Here is a 22,115-nt window from a genome sequence, read left to right on the forward strand (position 1 = left end):
GTAAGAGTATTAGTGAAAGAGAAGAGAGAGGCATTTGGACGATTTTTGCAGGAAAAATGCAATTGAGTGGGAGATGTATAAAAGAAAGAGACAGGAGGTCAAGAGAAAGGTGCAAGAGGTGAAAAAAAGGGCAAATGAGAGTTGGGGTGAGAGAGTATCATTAAATTTTAGGGAGAATAAAAAGATGTTCTGGAAGGAGGTAAATAAAGTGCGTAAGACAGGGGAGCAAATGGGAACTTCAGTGAAGGGCGCAAATGGGGAGGTGATAACAAGTAGTGGTGATGTGAGAAGGAGATGGAGTGAGTATTTTGAAGGTTTGTTGAATGTGTTTGATGATAGAGTGGCAGATATAGGGTGTTTTGGTCGAGGTGGTGTGCAAAGTGAGAGGGTTAGGGAAAATGATTTGGTAAACAGAGAAGAGGTAGTGAAAGCTTTGCGGAAGATGAAAGCCGGCAAGGCAGCAGGTTTGGATGGTATTGCAGTGGAATTTATTAAAAAAGGGGGTGACTGTATTGTTGACTGGTTGGTAAGGTTATTTAATGTATGTATGACTCATGGTGAGGTGCCTGAGGATTGGCGGAATGCGTGCATAGTGCCATTGTACAAAGGCAAAGGGGATAAGAGTGAGTGCTCAAATTACAGAGGTATAAGTTTGTTGAGTATTCCTGGTAAATTATATGGGAGGGTATTGATTGAGAGGGTGAAGGCATGTACAGAGCATCAGATTGGGGAAGAGCAGTGTGGTTTCAGAAGTGGTAGAGGATGTGTGGATCAGGTGTTTGCTTTGAAGAATGTATGTGAGAAATACTTAGAAAAGCAAATGGATTTGTATGTAGCATTTATGGATCTGGAGAAGGCATATGATAGAGTTGATAGAGATGCTCTGTGGAAGGTATTAAGAATATATGGTGTGGGAGGAAAGTTGTTAGAAGCAGTGAAAAGTTTTTATCGAGGATGTAAGGCATGTGTACGTGTAGGAAGAGAGGAAAGTGATTGGTTCTCAGTGAATGTAGGTTTGCGGCAGGGGTGTGTGATGTCTCCATGGTTGTTTAATTTGTTTATGGATGGGGTTGTTAGGGAGGTAAATGCAAGAGTATTGGAAAGAGGGGCAAGTATGAAGTCTGTTGGGGATGAGAGAGCTTGGGAAGTGAGTCAGTTGTTGTTCGCTGATGATACAGCGCTGGTGGCTGATTCATGTGAGAAACTGCAGAAGCTGGTGACTGAGTTTGGTAAAGTGTGTGGAAGAAGAAAGTTAAGAGTAAATGTGAATAAGAGCAAGGTTATTAGGTACAGTAGGGTTGAGGGTCAAGTCAATTGGGAGGTGAGTTTGAATGGAGAAAAACTGGAGGAAGTGAAGTGTTTTAGATATCTGGGAGTGGATCTGGCAGCGGATGGAACCATGGAAGCGGAAGTGGATCATAGGGTGGGGGAGGGGGCGAAAATTCTGGGGGCCTTGAAGAATGTGTGGAAGTCGAGAACATTATCTCGGAAAGCAAAAATGGGTATGTTTGAAGGAATAGTGGTTCCAACAATGTTGTATGGTTGCGAGGCGTGGGCTATGGATAGAGTTGTGCGCAGGAGGATGGATGTGCTGGAAATGAGATGTTTGAGGACAATGTGTGGTGTGAGGTGGTTTGATCGAGTGAGTAACGTAAGGGTAAGAGAGATGTGTGGAAATAAAAAGAGCGTGGTTGAGAGAGCAGAAGAGGGTGTTTTGAAGTGGTTTGGGCACATGGAGAGAATGAGTGAGGAAAGATTGACCAAGAGGATATATGTGTCGGAGGTGGAGGGAACGAGGAGAAGAGGGAGACCAAATTGGAGGTGGAAAGATGGAGTGAAAAAGATTTTGTGTGATCGGGGCCTGAACATGCAGGAGGGTGAAAGGAGGGCAAGGAATAGAGTGAATTGGAGCGATGTGGTATACCGGGGTTGACGTGCTGTCAGTGGATTGAATCAAGGCATGTGAAGCGTCTGGGGTAAACCATGGAAAGCTGTGTAGGTATGTATATTTGCGTGTGTGGACTTATGTATATACATGTGTATGGGGGGGGTTGGGCCATTTCTTTCGTCTGTTTCCTTGCGCTACCTCGCAAACGCGGGAGACAGCGACAAAGTATAAAAAAAAAAAAAAAAAAAAAAAAAAAAAAAAATATATATATATATATATATATATATATATATATTATATTTTTTTATATTATACTTTGTCGCTGTCTCCCGCGTTTGCGAGGTAGCTGAGGGATTGTAGTAGACAAATTAGTGATACCGCTAAAAAAAAAAAAAAAAGGCACTAGAAGAGACTTATGAGTGATGTTGGTGCAGACGAAAGACAGACACTGCAGGAGACTTGTGGGTGACACTGCAGACAGATGAGTGATACCGTAGGCACTACCCATAACGTATGGGTGACGCTGGCAGGTGGTGTTGGAGCAGCTCGATGGATGCTGCTGCTGCAGGTGACAGGAGGAGGATTCTGCGGCTGGTAAGTGGGGTTGGTGCTGCAGTAGATGTGCAGTACTGCAGCAGAGAGGTGAGTGGTGCTACAGACGAGTGATTTTCTGCCATTAGTTGGGTATGTTTTAACAGACAGGTAGCTTCACTAGGTTAGAAGGGATTGCCGCAGTATAGCTGGAAGCTCCAGCGGAGATGTTGGTGTTAAAGCAGAGTGGCATCTACTCGGGTCCTTCCCAAGGTATTGCTCTCCGCTGTCCTTTAGGTACCCACTGAATATAGATGACGGCAGTACATTGCCTTAGTCCGAGATAAGATATATGGTTACCAAGAGCAATCTTAGGACAGCTTATGTATTCGTCCCGGCATTACCCTGTGTTAGAGTTAGGTGTAAATGATTGATGTATGTTGAAGTGGGGCAGTGTCGGCCTCCGGCATCTGTTATTGCCCCGCTTGAGGACGACAGTGCAATCCTTGAGTAAGACAGCGTAACCTTTCAGCTAACCCTTACCAAGGATCGCGTCAGAGGCTGGGCCACCATGCCAAAGGTTTTAAGGTCGTGCAGAAGGGTCGCACTGTCGTCCTCAAGGGAATAACGCCCCATATTAGTGTGTACGAAAACATCCTTTTTAGAGCAGTATGTTTCGTCCGCAGCCCCGACGTCAGACCGCCTGCTGAGGCCCGTGTGTTTGGTGAAGCAGTTAGACTTCTCGCAACCGGCACTACCACTACTCTCTGGCGCCGCAGTACCCACCGCCAGCACCTCCCCTGCCTCACCCACCGCGTCAGTGTCCACACCCACTGTCACTTCCACCGCCACCTTCCCAGGAGCCCCGGCGTCGGCAGCGTTAATAAGTAGCCAACACCAGACGGCAGGACACTCCTCGAAGCCCCATTCACTCTCTTCATCCTCTTCATCCAGTACATCCGATTCAGCGTCAACGCAAGTGGTAGTAAAGACTGAAACTTGCGTAACGTCTTCCACTTCATCTAAACCCTCCAGTTCATCCACGACTGCCAGTATTCCTTCCCCACAGGGTTTCGCATCCTTGTGTTCTCCCGCCCCAGAGGACGGCTCTAGTCCCTCAGAGGGCTCACCCCCTCCGCCGGCCGTAAGTCCCTTCTCCATCCTCAAAACTGCCGGCATCAGTAGTACCAGCATTGCGGGAACTTCCGTCACTTCCAGCTCGAGCGTTGAGGCGCGGTCGTCCGATCGCGACCACTTGATGGAGACCTCCACCGTGCCACCCCCCGCAGCCCACGACCCACCCGGCCTCCGCCCTCAGGATCCACCCAAGGCCTGCATGGAGGAGGTGGCAGGGGGTGGTAGGCTGGCCCTTACTCCTACAAACAACAACAACACCACAACCACGAACAATAACAACAACAACAATAACAGCAGCAGCAGTAGTAGCAGCAGCAACAACAACAACAGCAGTAACGTCACCACCACCACCGCCACCTCCAACAACAGCGCCAACAATAACAGCAGCAATAGCAGAACACACAGCCACAGTCCCCACAAGACTCTAAACTCCCTCGACTCTTCCGTTACCTGTCAAGGCCTCGGAGAGCACAGGCCTCGGCTGCTTCGGTTATAAGAGTGAGGACGAGGCAGGGCTAATCCGGCCGGCGACCATCACGGAAGTGAGGGCGAGTGAGGCGCGGTTCGACCTCCCTCACTCGTACACCACTCTAGACCTGGACCGTCAGGCAGCCATCCCTGTGTCCCAGCCACACATGCCGCCCACGCCCACCACGTTCGACACAACCACCGCCGCCGGCGGCGGGTCTGTGCCAGGTGGGTCCATCACCCCCATGACCCCGGCTCCGGGGCCGCCCCTCGTGAGCGGGAATGGCTCCTTAATTGCACACGGCCCTTTCGATGCCCTCAAACCGCCCGTGTCCTCTGAATATCCCATCACCTCGACACACAACAGCTTCTTCATGAACAAGTCTTGTGGGGCAGAAGTGAAGCTGAATGACACCACGCCATGTTCCGCCGCCTGCATGCCACCGGTCCCTCCCAACTCCATGTACCAGAGGTTAGTCCACATACACACTATCGCTCGCTCACCACTGGTAAGAAATTATCCAGGAGCACTTTGATTTCCCCCAAATTTAATTGACGAAATTAAAATCCCCATCTCCAAATTAACCCTTTTGTTGCTGGGTAACTCGGGTGGGGGGCCTCACCCCACCGCAATTAGTGTGTCTGAACGAGGTAAAGTTTGGTTTCATTGGATCCCACTCACTGACGGCAGTTTTTTTAAGCCACTTATGCCAAAATAGCTTCCCTATGTGATCAAGTAAACAGGCAGAAACCCATATAGCAACGCTGTGCAGCCATGATGGCAGAGGTGGCATGCACTTGGGATGAGTTAAAGCATTGTGTGATCGTCATGTCATGTATTTCTGTTGACTGAAAAATTCATGTTACATAGTTTAGATTTTGTGGACATATTTATCACTCTTATTTAATGGATATTTATCATTCTGAACAATGACTCTTATGTAACCTTAAGTATAGGTGATACACGTAACATAAACATATAAAAAAAACAGTGGTACAGTACGTTGCTGCATTTCACGCAGTCTGGGGTCATTTCGACAGTCATAACTCATAGCCACTGTGATCACACCAAATGATTATGAAGGCAGGGAGGGAGGGCTTGTGTAGACGTCCTGTAGTGTTCATGTATTAGAAATTTATTGAATATGAAGGGAGGGAGTTGTGTAGATGTCCTGTTGAGTTCATATATGAAGGGAGGGAGTTGTGTAGATGTCCTGTTGAGTTCATATATTGGGAGTTTATAGAATTTTCGTTCTGATGTTGATGTCGTCCATGAGTGGAGAGATATGGTGAGTGTCATGGTAGGATGTCACACTAAAAGTCGTCTCCCGCTTCCTCAGCCCCGGCTACCGATACGACAGCTCAGCCATCAACCTGAGCGTCAAGACCTCGGCACTGGGGCCTAACCCGATGTCACCAGCCAACGTGATGGATCTGTCGGGCCCCATGGGCACCGGGGGCCCCATGGTCACCTCCCCGCACTACCCGGGGCCCGGGGTGTCCCCCTGCTACAGCGGGCCCCAGCTGGTGTCCCCCGGCAGTTCGCATGACTCCCAGCACACCAGCCAAACCCTAGACCTCTCCTTGGCACGCCCACCAGGCTCACTCAGGTATGGCTCTCTCTCTCTCTCTCTCTCTCTCTCTCTCTCTCTCTCTCTCTCTCTCTCTCTCTCTCTCTCTCTCTCTCTCTCTCTCTCTCTCTCTCTCTCTATCTATCTATCTATCTATCTGTCTGTCTATCTCTCTTACACAAACAACAGGTGACACAGAGAGGAACTCTCTAGCCTGCAAGCATATTTTCATCATTTTGGAAGGTCTGCAGTTCCTCAAACTTATTGTGTACAAGTAAGGTGGAGGTGGGAGTGTAAAGGAGCCACTGAGTGATAGATATTTTGAAGGTAAATTTCTGGTGTGTCAGCTTTTAGTTAAGCATCAGTTAAGAATGGAAGGTCGTAGGTTTCATATGGAATGCTTTGGGAGTGCTTACCACCTTCAGGTAACGAAAATCTTTCAATTATTGTTCAGTTTAGGATGTTGTCAGAGAAGGTAAAGTACTGATAACGGGAGATTTCAGTAATAAAGGGATAGACTAGTGAGACTTGGTGTGTCATGGTGATGGGGGATCATGGGGACGCAAGTGCTTGTGGGAAAGGCAGGAGAAAATCCAACACTTCTCCACCAATTCATTAGGTGTAGATTGTCAGTCAAAGAACTGCTAACCAGACCAAGGGATTTAGAGGGAAGAGTTGTACAAAAGGATGATGGAGCGATATGTGAAAAGCTGAATGACGGGTTCAAAAGTGGTTTCACAGTGGAAGGAAACGCTATAGACGCACCACCAGTGAAGGTGGAGAGGAGGTCGTAGAAAGCAATGAGTTATTTGAAAAGATATTAATAGAATAATAAAGGATCATAACCCATACACGGCCAGTGGTCCTGGGGATATTTTACCGTACGTGCTGATGATGTGTGACAGCTACACGTGACAGATTTCCTGAAATACTGTTCAAGATGTCACTGGAGAAATCAAAGTGCCAAGGGAGTTGAAAAAGGAGCAAACGTTACGCATAAAAAAAAGATACCTGGAAGAGGTGTTAAACAACAGACGTCTCACTGAAGAATGTGGCCTGTAAGTTATTGGAAAAGATAACCAGATAACAAATGAATGACCTCCTGAGAGACATGATTTCTGGGAAAGATGGTCATGCAGTATCACCTACAAAACAGAAGAAGGCTGGATTGACTGATTGTACCTGGACTGTCAAAAAGCCTTTGTCACAGCACTGCACCGGGGATTGATATGGACGGTTTATCTTACTGGAAGCGACAAGGAAAGCATGTTAGACGAGCCTTCTCGAATGGGTTGAGGACACCAGTGGGAAGAGTTCCTGTAGGGAGGCAGTGTATAGTGGGGTTGATAATAAATAATCCTCCAGGGGATTAACGAATTAGAACAGATATACAAAGATAACAATGAAGGAACAATCAGGATGGTACATGAATCAGCAGATAGGATTAATCATGGGGGATTTAGATTTAAAAGAGATAAGACTGGGTGAATTTGGATTCTCATAGAGACGGAGAATCATGAAGACGCAGGTTCTTAAGAATTTATACAGGAAAATTTCCTATATGAGCATGTCACTGAACACATTTGGATGAGAGGGACCAATACACCATTATTATCAGATCTTACCTCCCGAAGGTACCATGGAACTTGACGATATCTTATATGATACAGGAACTCGAGATATAGTCATGTAATGCTTCAGTTTGATGAGGTGGTAAATGAGGATGTAAAAAGCGTAGATACGAGACCAGAGTCGAAGAGGTGATATGATTGCAGATTATACTCGAAACTCAGCAGTTGCTGTGGTAACCTAATCTAGGTAGTGGAGTTCAGTAGCCAGGACCCAGGCCTTGTGATGGATGGTCTCGTGAAATTTATATTAGAGGTATATCGGTTAGCGTTCCTGACCGTGAAGCATTCACGGGCCGCCCAGGGTCGAGCGCATAGGTTCGAATCCTGGTTACGGCAGTCGGTCCAGAGCAAACCAGCTGTTCATCCACTCCTATGGTATAGGTTGGTCAATTAAAATTATATATATATATATATATATATATATATATATATATATATATATATATATATATATATATATATATTGTTAATGGTATGGCCTTGATTGGGGCCTCAGCTCCCCATGCCGCCTCAGCTAACATTAGAAAAAAGAGACATGGCTGCCTCAATCCTCAGATACAGAGGGAAGGTTGAGAAAGAACGATGTGTCGTTCAGTAAAAGATGTCAAAAAGTGAAGGAACTTTGAGTTGTGCTGTGGTTATGATGATATAGATGGAAGACCAGACAGCCAGCATTTATAAGGTGTAAGAGAGCAAGAGCGAGTAAAGCAGGACAAGAAAAGAGGAAGAGAGAAACACTGAAAAGAATATCGTGGACAGGGCAGGAGATAATTCCAAACTTTAACATAACTTCACAAGGAGTGAATTGCCAGTTGAAGAGAAGCAAAATAAAACTAAGGAATTCATGTGAAGAGTTTTAGGTAACATGAAGATATGTGAGGAATTATACGACAAATTCAAAAATACTTTCACTGTGGAAGCAACTATGTTCTCAACACCAGTGAAATCGAACAGTGAAGGGGTCTTCGAAAGTACTGAAAATTCTAGAGAAGACATGAAGAGATTATTAAAGGGCCTTGACCTAAGCAAGACTCATAGTCTTGATATTTCTGCATACGTGCTGAGGAAGTATGTTCAAGATTTCGCTGGAAAAGGGCATTATCATTCCGTTCTGTAAGGTACTGGAAACGATAATGAGAAAGCAAAAGGATCACTACCTGCATAGGTAAAACTAAGTGGGGGGAAGACATGGTTTCAGAGTAAAGTTATGCGTCATAAACCTCTTGGATTTCTTCAAGAGAGTGAGTTCTGTGACAGACAAAAGAGATGCCCAGGTGGATATTCAAGACTTGGACTACCAGAAAGCCTTTGACGCCGTACTACGTGAGAGACGTGTAAAGTAGCAGAACCTCCAGCCAGGAATAAGAGAGGCTTTTCTTCAATGGACTGATAATCTTATTGGAATGGAGCGGAGATTAAGCTTTCCAGTGAGGTACCGTAGGGTACTGTCCTGACACTGTTGCACTTCTTGATCTACGGAAACATACTTGCCAGAAGGATTGGACTCCTACCTGAACATGTTTGTGGATGATGCCAGGGTTAGAAGGGAAGGGAAAAGTGAGGAGGATTGCATCAACTTACAAAGGGACTTAGACAAACTCCAAAGTTGATGTGGTTAATGGTTGTTAAACTCAATCCGAGTAAATGTAGAGTAATGAGGATGGGACACAGTGAATGAAGGCCTTATCATGAATTTTATTAAGCAGGAAATACTGAAGGAATATGAGTATGAGAGGAAATTGGGAGTTGATTTTGTCTTTAACCTGTTACCAGTTTTCCATATAAAGAGAATAGCAAATGAGACGAATTATCTGCTGGCAAATATTAGAACAATATTCAGGAATTTGAATTAGAAAATACTCATCACCCCTTTCACATCCTACATTAGGGCAAAGCAAGAATATGCTTCTCATGTTTGGTCACAGCACTCAAACAAGCACAAAGTACTAATTAAGATGTTGAAGAAGACAACAAAGATGGTAACAGAATTAAAAACGCTGAGTGACAGGGTAAAGTTAGAGGCCTTGAATTTGCCCACTATAGAAGAGAGAACAGTGAGGGGTGACCTGATCACAACCTTTAAGATTTTGAACCATATTGAGGACACAGACAGGGAACAGTTCTTCGAAAGAGATAGGGATGGAAAAATAAACATGTTAAAAAGATGTAAAAGGTTAGGTTTATTGTATGAGTGCTGAACGAATGGAATAAACTGCTTGAGGAAATTGTAATAGCAAACAGCATATAGAGAAATTTAAAAACTTATATGATAGTAGAGAAAATTCAAGAGATAGGGCCCACGACAGTACAGCTCCCTCCTCTTAATGTGTAATTAGTTGATTACACTCAGACACACACACAATAAGGGTAACGTTATGCTTGGGTGATTGCAGTAAAGATGATTTTTTTTTAAGTGTAGGAACAACAAATTATGTTTATGATATAAGCAAGTGATAGAAGCTTGAAAAGTGTTGGAACTTTTGAATCGCGTGAAGGAAATGATATTACATAATTGTACACAAAAGGTTCAGACGTACAGATGGCATTAGACAGTGAGTCACAGAGCTTTAGATATAGAATTAGTCCCATGAGTTACATATTCTTATACCGACAAGACACCAATTTTTCATGACACAGAGCATTTCTAAATAGATCAGAGACTATTTACTTTGTAATCAGTAAGTTTTGTCTGTAGGAGTAGAAAGTAATGTAGTTTTCTTAACCTCAGATTTCCATAATGATATCAGCAAGTCTATAGAACATCTGTTGACTAGGAATTGCTATCCTGCCACTGAAGATGTCATTCCAGATTTCATAATAAAAAGAGATAATGTATAATTGATCAAGATGTTGCTTGACCACTAACAACCTCCCTCTGTCTTGCAGTGGTCCCACCAGCCCAGAATACAGCCCTCCCTCCCGCCTGGGGTCAGGCTACCCTGGGGGCGGCGCGCCCTTCCAGCAGCCGCCGAACATCGACGAGCAGACGGAACCTGTGGACTTCTCCTCGCCGGCTGAGCCCGTCAATTTCAGCCTGGCCCGCCCACTGGAGTACGGCGTCACCCCGGACTACTCTCGCGCGCCCACCGCCTCCGCCTGCCCGCCCCATGACAACGGCTACGCCACCACGCCAGACCGTACACATGACTTCAGAAACATGAACGGTGAGGTGCCATGAGTGGCCACAATGACGGATCCGGGTCATCCCGTTGACTATCCACGAGGACTGACGGCTGTACCGACCTCGTCTCTTGTCTTGCTGACCTTGTGGCTTGGTCATCCCGTAGTTCCTCGTAACTCGTCGCCCTACTGACCCACCAGCTCTACCCTTATTGATTCGTGTCTTGCCCTCATTACCGCACATTAGTTCTACTAACGTGTTGTCTCGTTTTCCCTTATATCTCATCGATGTGTTCTTGTCACCTGTTCTAGTCACATTCTGGCTCATTCCAGCCATCTGTTGCTTCCATGTTTCCCTCTCTTGTCATCTCCGGCATTGCTCTCTGTTTTCTGTGGTCGTTGTGAACGTGATCTTTCGTTCCATGAAGCATTGCTTCGCGAAGAGACCCCCAGTAACTGTCTCTCACAACTCCATCCTCTGTCCATCTTGTGCGCGTAATCTTTACATAAATCTGGGAACTTTGTAGAATCCTTTTCTCTCGGTATTGGTCGCCTGTCAGGTCTGTTCGCCATTAGAAGCCTTTTCGTCTCCAGTCATAGTTTCTGACAACCTTTCATTCCATCTGCAGTCATGTGCAGCTGCTTCTTTAAAACTTATTTCATCTTGAGCCACACCATCTCGTCTCTGGTCATCGGTGACAATGCTCACAGCTGGGGTGTTCAAACTGGGTTCCGTGAAAGCTTGATGGGAACATTACTTGTATGTGAAATTAAAGTAATCGACTAAATTTATTTCATGAATTACATTAATGAGAATTACAAATAGTAGAAGCTTTGCTTTATTACCGTTTACCTTTTACCACTAAAGCTCTGATTTTTTATCAAGGTTCCAGGATATATATATATATATATATATATATATATATATATATATATATATATATATATATATATATATTATCCCTGGGGATAGGGGAGAAAGAATACTTCCCACGTATTCCCTGCGTGTCGTAGAAGGCGACTAAAAGGGAAGGGAGCGGGGGGCTGGAAATGCCCCCTCTCTTTTTTTTTTTAATTTTCCAAAAGAAGGAACAGAGAAGGGGGCCAGGTGAGGATATTCCCTCAGAGGCCCAGTCCTCTGTTCTTAACGCTACCTTCGCTATCGCGGGAAATGGCGAATAGTTTGAAAGAAGAAAAGAAAAAAAAAGATATATATATATATATATATATATATATATATATATATATATATATATATATATATAAAGAGAGAGAGTTTGAAGACCCTTGCTTTTCAGGATATTTCGCTGTTCCCTCTCCTTTTGGAGCCATCATTATCATCCTTTCCTTTTAGCTCAGGTTCACCTGGATCATCTACAGAAACAAATCTTTCCAGCTCTGTTTGTCTCTGATGACCTCTCTCACCCTTGGTTTGTGAAATGACCTTTTCAGTTTCGGATGAATCTAATCCAGTGAGGAAGTTGCTTGTGTGTAATAGCGCTTTCATCTTCTCTCGGTTCTGATTGTCTGTAGCGTCATTTTCATGTCCTGTCTCTGAACTACGAGAGTCTGTGGCAGCAATTTTCAAGGACGCTTGGCATCTCCTGGCAGTTTTTTTGTCATAGTCCTGCTCACGTGTGGCACTCCGTATGTCTGAACCCTGGTCACCTGTACCAACCGCTTCATCTTTGTCATCTTAGGTTGTCTATCAGTCTTGCCACCTTCTGCCTCAGCTGAGATCGTTTACAGCAGCTTTTTCTCACTGTTTCCCTCAGCTTTATATTCTCATGTACCTGCAGTGTTTCTTCAGCCACCATTTCCTCAAAGTTTCGGTAGTTCATTTCGCCTCTTGACTGATTGTTTCGGGAATCTTTATCACTCTTAAACACGCCGACCTTCGTATCATTCTTTAGGCTTAACCCTGAGTCGTATGGAGAAACCATCACTTTCAACTCTTTCGTCACGTACAACAACTTATTCTCTCAGGTACGACTGTCTGGAGCAGTCATCTTTATCAGCTCATGCTCTTCTTTTAGATTGACTGTAACGACGCCATGTTCTCTTCACTGGTTTTGCTGCAGCTTCCTCATCTTCACTTCCTTCTCTGGTTCAATGAACCTTCTTACCTTTTTCTTATTAACTGTGATTGTCTTTATGAACGTGCTCTGTTAACTCTAGTGGTCTGTATGTACTTGCTGTGTTGACACCTGTTGTCTGTACCTGGGTTGTCTGGACCAACTTCCTCAACTTGGGTTCTTCTTAGTAATCACCTGGAACGTCGTGTGTTGTAACTTTCTCAAGCCAACCACGTTGCCCATGGCAGTCCCTGATCATCAACCAGAACTGATCTGTATCAGACTTGGTGTGAAGTATTCTTGGGTCAGGGACACGAGACTTTCCTCAAAATCTAGGTCTTCCTCCACGTTCAGGTGTAGCGGCCTTCTTCCTTAACCAGTTGTATGTTGCCTACCTCCCTGTCTGCGAGAACCCCCGTCTCTTCATTTCTAGTCGTTTGTGAAACCCTTCCTTTTCAAACCCTTTTCGTCTTTCGCAACCTCCTAACTCTGGTTTTGTACAGCAACTGCCTCATTTTGGAGTTTTCTGTCATGACTTATGACCTTATGTCACCCAAACTAACAATTTTGAGCTATTTTTTCTAATAATCTATTACTTAGGACTGTAGTAAATGCAACTCTTCAAGTTTAACCATTGCCTATACTAATATGTACTGTATTCTGCTGCTGTAGTCCCTTAAGACAATCTTTACTTAATTGGTGATATATCCTAAATAATACTTTTCATCACTCGATCCTGTTGCCTGTAACTTATGTCAATAATTTTGGGCCGAATTTCTAGCTAATTTCTATTAACATTTCACTTAATATCTTGCTTATCATCTAACCGTTACTAACATGGACCAACCATTCCCGTCAGTTAACAATATTAACATCTGGATAGCCTCAAAGCAGGTCACTAGACTTAACATTATCCTTGGTAGTTGACCTTGCCTGCACTAACCTCCCTGATGGCACTGACCAGGCTACAACGCCATGACCACACGGGCCTACGACGTGACCACGGCCTACAACGCCGGCTACATGGGTTACCAGGGCTACCAGGGCGGGTACATGGGCGCCGGCAGCTACGGCGCCACGATGGGTGGTGACTACATGACCACTAGCGCCTGTACCACGCCCTACCAGCTCTCCCCATCGCGCTCACAACCCCCGCCCACGCCCATGCCAGATAGGTAATGCCTACCTGAACTGGATGATCATTTTTTTTTTTTGTCAGGAATTGTATAGAAACGAGTTTTCTTCGTCATAGAAATTATAACCTCCTAATTATGCACGAAAGGTTCTTCACCTGGCGAAAATGAACGGATTTTTCAACATCAGATCATTTTTGACTAGGAAAAGAGCTGAGTTTTTTCTTTTGCACTGTTACTATCAAAACTTCGTTTGAGTAATGCTTATTAATGTTATATGAATAAGGTTTTTCTGATGTGTAGCGTCTGCTACTCTTCAACTAGGTTTGTGGCTTTAGTATATTGTTGCTGAAGGAATATTTATAGTCTCACTCATTGCCATCTTGTTCTTTACGTATCAATTTGGGTCATTTTATCTACACAGTATTGTATTAAAGTTAGTTACTGTTGGTGGATGAATAGTGCCACATAAATAGGGCATCAGTAAAGTCATTACAAACCAGTAAGCAGTATAAAAAGGCTGCAACGAAAACTGAAAGTAAGAGATAGGAACTCATTCCTCTGAACTAGTTTCGCCAACATCCCCTTCAGGAGGAAGGCGTCGTCGACACCAGCGGGGAGAATCGGCTCCTGGTTCTCTCTCCCAGTTTTTGTTGTCCATTTATCACCATGGACAACACCGTATAAATTCATTATAAATGAGGTCAGTTTAAAATAAACAGAACCAGCACTAAAGGATCAGTGGGTGTGATGCACATTCATGACAGGTACGCGGTAGGTGAATTTATACAGTGTTGTCCATGGTGATAAATGGACAACGAAAACTGGGGAGAGAGAACCAAGAGCTGATTCTCCCCGCTAGTGTCGACGACGCCTTCCTCCTGAAGGGGATGTTGGCGAAACTAGTTCAGAGGAATCAGTTCCTATCTCTTACTTTCAGCTTTCGTTGCAGCCTTTTTATACTGATTACTCTCTTGTTTTATATTGTCTGATATGCTGCCCTCAAACTGTTATTTTCTGTAGTATGCCCCCGTATCCTGTCACTTGCTAGATGTCTCCTTGCTGTATCGTGTGTGATGCCATCATTACAGTTCTCTTTTGCTCGTAGATCTCAACACAGAACACTATTGCTGGGGTTGGATGATGCTTTTAGTAGTTTACTCGAGAGAATAGCATTTATGTTCATAGTTTTATCACGTGTTATGTAGGGTTTGTATAATGAGTTCCTCATAGTAATGGGTTTACGGTGCCGATGTCCTAGCATAGAGTTGTTGTGCCAAATTTATCTTTTATGTTAGGCTACTTATGTTAGTGTTAAGGCAGTGTCATGGGATAGCATCTATGTAGTATCAGTGTCATGGCAAAGTGTTTATGTAGTGTTTATGTTCATAAGTCAGTGCATAGCTTCGTCCTGAGGCATTAGTATGCGTGACGGTGCAGCCCTTGCTTATGATAGGGTATCATTTGACCTGATCATTTGGGATGAGCAGAAACGCCAGGCCATCTCACCTAAGGGCCGACCATGTACCACAGCAGGGTGCAAGTTGTTCCTTTTCGTTTAGCACAGCGCTGACGTGATGCTCCCATAACGTGATATATCACATGAATTTAGACTTGTTGACCGTCTTAGTACAGTTTTATGTTGTCTTGTTTGTAGCGTATGATGTTTTCGGCGTGTCCAGTAATGGGTGGCAACTGAGTATGAGATGGACATGTAATAAGTTTAGGATCTGGCCCAACATTTACTGTTTGAATCTGTTAAGAGAGCGACAGTACCTAATTACTTTCTTGTCACGTAACACACTTCACGAGTAATGGCAGCATTTTGTAAACTGGTTGATGGGAGTGACTGTGATGGGCATCCAACAAGGAGGTGGTTATTGTCACCCACTTAAGACATTCGTGTTCACATGTGAGAATGTTAGCTACCATGATGAATGGAGTTGCATCTTTGAGGATGGTGGAGGCAAGTATCACATACTTCATGATGAACGTAGCGATAACAACACTGACCAGTGTACAGTAGACAAGCACCCGTGTCATGTCCCCTCCCTGCATACACTCCTGCAGGAGGGTCATGCTCTGCATCACTCATGTTAAGGGATGTGTCGCTCCGCTTGAACAACACAAACATTTACTAGGTGAGGCTTTAGGTGATATTCACACTGACACACACACACACACACACACACAGTTTGAGGAATCACCATGCAATGACCTGTCATGCAATGGACACAGATAGCTCAGGTATTTCTTTACTCTCTTAAAATCACAAAAGCAGTATGTAATGCAGAAAAGAATGAGTAGAGTAAAGGTAGGAACAGTTGGAATGATTGTCAGAAGACCGAGCGAGGAAGTGCGTCATGTGTTGGTTAGTAACTTGTGTCGTGTTGCTCTCGCAGCTTTTCGATCGCCTGGTTCCTCCAGCACCGTCGAGCCTGGCAGCTTACTGTAGTGTTTATCCCCAGTAGTGTAGAGACTCTACGTCATTTTTGTCCTCGATGCATTTCAGTCCCCTTCTGTATACAACTTACGCACGAACGGTTCTTCTATCATAGTGATGGTGATGAGGTTGGCATCTTTCCCAGCAACAGCGTGCGCCCCTACACCCGTGCCAGCGGGAGTCGACGTGACGGCAAGGAGCTCATCCAGTGCCCGACGCCCGGCTGCGACGGCATGGGTCACGTGACGGGCAACTACGCCACCCACCGCAGGTGAGTGACCCACCCCGCAACGTGAAGGCACACACGCTCCTCTGCTGGATCCTAGGAGGTGTGCCTGGGCGTGGCCTCAACTCTGTAGCTCCTAGATTAACTGTAATGTTCTTATCCATGTGACTAGGGGAAATGAAAGTGTAGGAGATACAGTCTGGCTTTGGCTTCTTGCTCCAAGCCCGTCATCGATGATCGAGTGTGTGTGTTGAAGTTCTCGTAGCAGTGCCGTTCCTCGAGCCAGTGGAGGGGTATAGTAAGGCAGGAGTTTAGGGTTCAGCTCGGGCTTAACAAGGACTTAGAGTGTGACATTTTTTTTTTTTTAGTATTGCGAGGAAAGTATCTGAATGTCGACGGGAACAGCCCTGTCGTAGTCCGTGGTAGATAACGAAGAGGAGAATTCTTTGTTTAGATTCAGATACGAGATTGTATATATACGTATGTATGGCAAGAGTTGTTGTTTACAAACGTAGACATGGAGAGAGAGTAATTTGTACGTCCGTTTGTGCGTGTCTGGATATACAGTCCCGTACGTGCGTGCATTTGTTTGTGTGTATGATTACTGCTCTTGTGTTAAGAGGAGAGATTGCCCCGACTTCTAACCTTGTTTTTGCACCGTGACGTTCTTCCAATGTATATACAAACACACACACCCCATCTTAAGCCAGATGTGTGTGTGTGTGTATGTGTGTGTGTGTGTGAGTTCAGGGATAAGAAATTTCTTCAAGAAATGAAAACGAAATAGTGGCGAAAATGATTATCAGACGTAACAGTATTGCCAGCTGGTAGACACATCGCTGGCCTTCATCCTGAGATGTGTTTCCTGTGATGTGTCTTGGATGTGGGTGATCGTTCAGACTGTGTCACTGGTATTGGGCTAACGTGTGTGTGATGATGGGAAGGGGCGAGTGAGCAGCACAGACTGTATCTCTGTTCTACACTTTCTGTGGACCTCATTTTACAGTGTTGCCTGTGTATGACACCCCCCAGGTCCTTTTTTTATTGATGATGCATACTGTGTAAGTTCATTGATAGAGAAACAACATCGGGAAGTTGACCTTGTCTTCAGCAACTAGCCAATCACTCTAGGACACCTCCTATTTAAGCTATGGATCTAAACCATCATGAGAAGCAAAAACAACAAAAAAAAAAAAGAATAAAGTTTTTTGTCAGAATTTGAATTTTCGTTTAGAACTTTGCTGGGAGCATATGTGGGTGTGAGGGTAGAATCTCTGGGTGTAATTTTGTTACACGATTTAAGGAATGGTCAAAAACAATGGAAAATCCTCACTTGTATAGCAGCACCTTAGCTGCTAGGATGGTTTTCTCAGGATGACAATCAAATACCAGAGAGTGGTGTGCCTTCATGTTACGGGCGGCTGGGGACTGTGACAAATATCTATCCTAGGAATCATAGATAAATGATATTTAGTAGTTGATATCTTTCTTTGAGTTTTATAGTTTAGTGACAGACAGAGAGAGACAGAGAAAGAGATCAGTCAGCAACCCTGTCATACAATAACTGCTGAGCTTCAACCATCCCTGTGCAGTCATACCAGCCCACTCGTGTTCTACCCAACCACCCATCATATGTAACCTATTGCACACAGTCTTGGTCAAAAAAATCTTCACCTGGCCAAGTCTATCCTCGCCCCACCATCCAGCCTGTCCGGGTGTCCCCGAGCCGATCGTTCGAGCATCCAGCACCAGACGCAAGAGTTGAAGTGTCCCACGCCCGGGTGCGACGGCTCGGGTCACGTGACGGGCAACTACTCCTCCCACCGCTCTCTCTCCGGCTGCCCCAGAGCCAACAAACCCAAGCACAAGCCAAAGGACACTCAGGACTCTGAGCCACTCCGGTGAGTCCTCCAGCCCGAGAGCTCCCCCCCTCTTTATAAAAATGTTCCTTGTTAACGTTAACTCAATACGAACTTAATGGTATTGTGGAACTCGGGTAATCTTTCTTAAACACATGGGATTCACTTTTATCACCTGGTAATTAGTCATCGTAATGCTACAGCAGTTTGATACATAAGTGCCAAAGTTTCACAATCGCAAATTCTGGTTCGTAGTTTGTGTGTGTGTTGCTGTGTATGTACCCGCTTTTGTTCGTTGCCTTCTGAGGACGAGACCTCCCTCCAGCTGACACTAGTGGCTTGGACCCATGTATTACTGACACTCCTGTTTTGATGACCTGTCTCCAGCTCGTCTTAAATGGCCTTTTTAAGCTTGAACCCACGTCCTAGTTACACTCCAACCTCAATAGTCAAAGTTTGAGCCCATGTCTCAGTGATGCTTTAAGATTGGATTACTCTGTTGTAAGATATAAAAAAAAAAAAGATTATGATAAGCTTGGGCCCCTGTCACAGTGATGCTCTAAGCTTGGATTACTGTTTAAACCATGAACTAAGCTTGGGCCCCTGTCACAGTGCTTCTAACTTGGATCAGTGTTGAGAGGCCTGATCTAAATTTGGGGCTGATGTCTTAGTACTACTCCAAGCTTGGATCCATGTCCTTAACGAAGCTTCAAGTATGGATTCACGTCTTTGTGGTGTTCTTATGTGATGGATCTGTGTCCCTACAGTTTCTTAGACTTCGATCCATACCTGAGTCACTTTTCTTCATTCATAATCCAAACTTGACCATACAACTGGCAACTCTTCATGAGACAAAGATGAAGCATGGGCTTTGCTGTTTATTTATATTTTTTTTCATTTCAAATGAACTTTCACTACTGACAAGATGCCTGCATGAACAGTCCCGTGAATCCAGTAAACTTACTGTTACTTTTGAGGTGTAACTGTAGAGCGTGTTGGTAGTAGAGTGGAGAGTGTTAGCACCTTGACTCTGTAGCTACCAGTAGTGGTGAGAGCCGCACGCACGACTGGTCCAAGCCTCACCGTCAGCTGCTGGTGCGGTTCTTCTTGTGCCCTTCAGTGTGTTTCAAAAGTTGGTGTATGGGAGGCCCAATGTAACTGAAGCCCAGTCATCCATGGATAGACCAGTTTTCTCATAAATCAGTAACATGATCTCAGTTCTTGCTTTACTCTTCAGTCAAACATTAAAAAGATCAAAATGGTGCTGCGCCAGATTGTCAAACCATAGATAAACATTTAACCATCAGTCTGCCAGGGAGAGTGTCGGGGGGTGACACCCCCACCCTCCCTCCTGAAGCGCTGCTCTTGCCCCACTCACCTCACTGATCGCCATTGTGCTGCCCTTAGCTGTCCAGTCCCTGGATGTGATGGGTCGGGGCACTCCACGGGCAAGTTTCTCAGTCACAGGAGGTAAGAAGGCCTGAGCTTATGGGAGCCAGAACCAAACACCACTTGAGGCCTTCACTTCCACTCGTCTGCCACTAACATGACCCTAACGTCACCGGGAGGGAGTCTTGCGGGCACGTGTCAACAACACACGCGTCGTCAGTGTCACTGGCAGTTAAACTTCATGAATTGAGAAGAGGAATAGAGGCAGTAACATCCACCCATAACAAAAAAAAAAAAAAAAAACTGCTTGCCTAACTTGCGAAGCCAGAGCTTGTTCAGTAACTGTAGAGTAATCGTGGCGCGTGTAGTCATGGAGCCAGACAGTGGTGGTGCCTCCATCTGACCTCAAGTGGAGTTGAGCCACTGGATCCCACTTACTAGTACCATGCTAGTGCCCCTTATCGGACATACTGCATGCTAAGCTGAGAAATAAGTAGCCAAATTTTGGTAATACTGAGAGTGTGTAGTAGTGGGTGCCGCTGGTCAGGTGGCAGACTAACTTGCCCTGGTGTGTGTCCCCAGTGCCTCGGGCTGTCCCATCGCCAACCGCAACAAGATGCGCTCCCTGGAGGGGGGCGGGGGGGCAGGGCTGGGCATGGGCATGGGCGTCTCCACTGGTTTAGCTGCCATGGGCGAACCGCGACCTCCACTCCTGGCGGCATCCTACTCTACGGGCGGCCCCACAGGCCCTCCCGCGGCCGCCCACTCCCTCTTGGCCCGCCCGCTCCTCCACCCACTCCAGCCCCCGCCGACCAAGAAGCTGAGGATGGAGGACTCTACCTTGGCCTTCAAGACAGGTGCGTCCCGCATGCCGCCTTGCCTCTCACTTCCTGCGGTGCCACGCCCAGCTTACCGCCTCCAGACCCTACCTACACCAGGACCCTTCCCACAAGTAGACCCGCATCCACACCACTGCCATCCACTGACCCTCCTCCCTGTGCCCACACCTCCATCATGCTCACACCAACACCACAATCAGGAGTCTCCATCCCCCACCTCAGTACCATGTCTCAACCATCACTGTCAGTACCCCCCCCCCCTCTCCTTCACCATCCCTATATCACCCAACGTGTTACACTAGAACCATGACTAAACCATCGCCATATCTGCTACAGCACCATACAACACACACACACACACACACACACACACACACACACACACACACACACACACACACACACACACACACACACACACACACTCATTCCACTACAACACAGCATCATAGTAAACTACGACCTTACTCTACACCATTATTATGCCTGTTCCATGCTCACGCTAACACCATCACCATACCACTGTAGCCTTGTATGCCAACTGTACACCACACCAGGTGATACCTCCACCAGGGTCATGCTTGCACCAGCAGTATGTCGCCCTCACACCTTGCACAAACACTGTCTGACAACAATATGCTTTACTACCACACCTCTCCTGCCTCTTTACCACCTCACCTCTGCTGCCTCTTTACTACCTCACCTCTGCTGTCTTTTTACTACCTCACCTCTGCTGCCTCTTTACTACCTCACCTCTGCTGTCTTTTTACCACCTCACCTCTGCTGCCTCTTTACTACCTCACCTCTGCTGTCTTTTTACTACCTCACCTCTGCTGCCTCTTTACTACCTCACCTCTGCTGTCTTTTTACTACCTCACCTCTGCTGCTTCTTTCCTATCTCACCTCTGCTGCCTCTTTACTACTGCACCTCTGCTGCCTCTTCACTACCTCACCTCTGCTGACTCTTTACTACTTCACCTCTGCTGCCTCTTCACTACCTCACCTCTGCTGCCTCTTTATTACCTCATCTCTGCTGCCTCTTTCCTATCTCACCTCTGCTGCCTCTTTACTACTTCACCTCTCCTACCTCTTTACTGCCTTACGTTACGGTTATCAGTCCACATCGCTGTCAAGCCCACACGACCATACTCAAAACATTACCACACTCACAACACTGGCAAACCAATACATTCGTACACAAAGTATTACCACACTTGCAACACTGCTAAGCCAACTCCGCCACACTTACAATACTGCCAAATCCATACCACTACACTAACAACACCATCGATAACACTCACAAGCCCACACCTTCACACTAACAACACTCAAGCCCACACGACCACACCTACAACACTTCCAAGGCTACACCACCAGAATTCAACATTTTCCGACTCATATTACAACACTCACAACACAGGCAAAGCTACACCACTTCACTCACAACACTACCAAGCCCACACTACTACACTGAACATCGCCAAACCCACACCACCACACTTCCAACACTTCCGAAACCACACTACCACACTCACAACACTCTCAGGCCCACATCACTACACACAACACTACCAAACATACAGTCACACTCACAACACTATCAAGCCCACACCACCACCCTCACAACGCTGCCAAGCCCTTACTCACAACTCTGCTAAAGCTACACCAGCACGCTCACAACACTGTCGAACCCACACCACAACACTAACAACATTGACAAGCCCACATCACCACAGTCAAAGCACTGCCAAGCCCATACCACCACATTCACAACGCTACCAGGCCCTCTATATCACAACACTGGC

The 22,115-nt window shown here is 45.7% G+C and overlaps 1 protein-coding gene across 1 annotated transcript in view; it reads left to right on the forward strand.

Annotated features, from left to right (window-relative positions):
* LOC139757894 (uncharacterized) overlaps positions 1-22,115 on the forward strand; it is a 114,447-nt gene that overhangs the window by 28,182 nt on the left and 64,150 nt on the right. The window contains 9 exon segments of the mRNA XM_071678822.1: positions 3,106-4,007; positions 4,009-4,496; positions 5,365-5,634; positions 10,113-10,390; positions 13,386-13,596; positions 16,149-16,268; positions 17,876-18,124; positions 19,490-19,552; positions 20,054-20,328. Coding sequence (XP_071534923.1) covers positions 3,106-4,007; positions 4,009-4,496; positions 5,365-5,634; positions 10,113-10,390; positions 13,386-13,596; positions 16,149-16,268; positions 17,876-18,124; positions 19,490-19,552; positions 20,054-20,328 — 2,856 coding nt within the window.

The sequence above is a fragment of the Panulirus ornatus genome, chromosome 2 (genome assembly GCF_036320965.1).
Source record: "Panulirus ornatus isolate Po-2019 chromosome 2, ASM3632096v1, whole genome shotgun sequence".
NCBI lineage: Eukaryota > Metazoa > Arthropoda > Malacostraca > Decapoda > Palinuridae > Panulirus > Panulirus ornatus.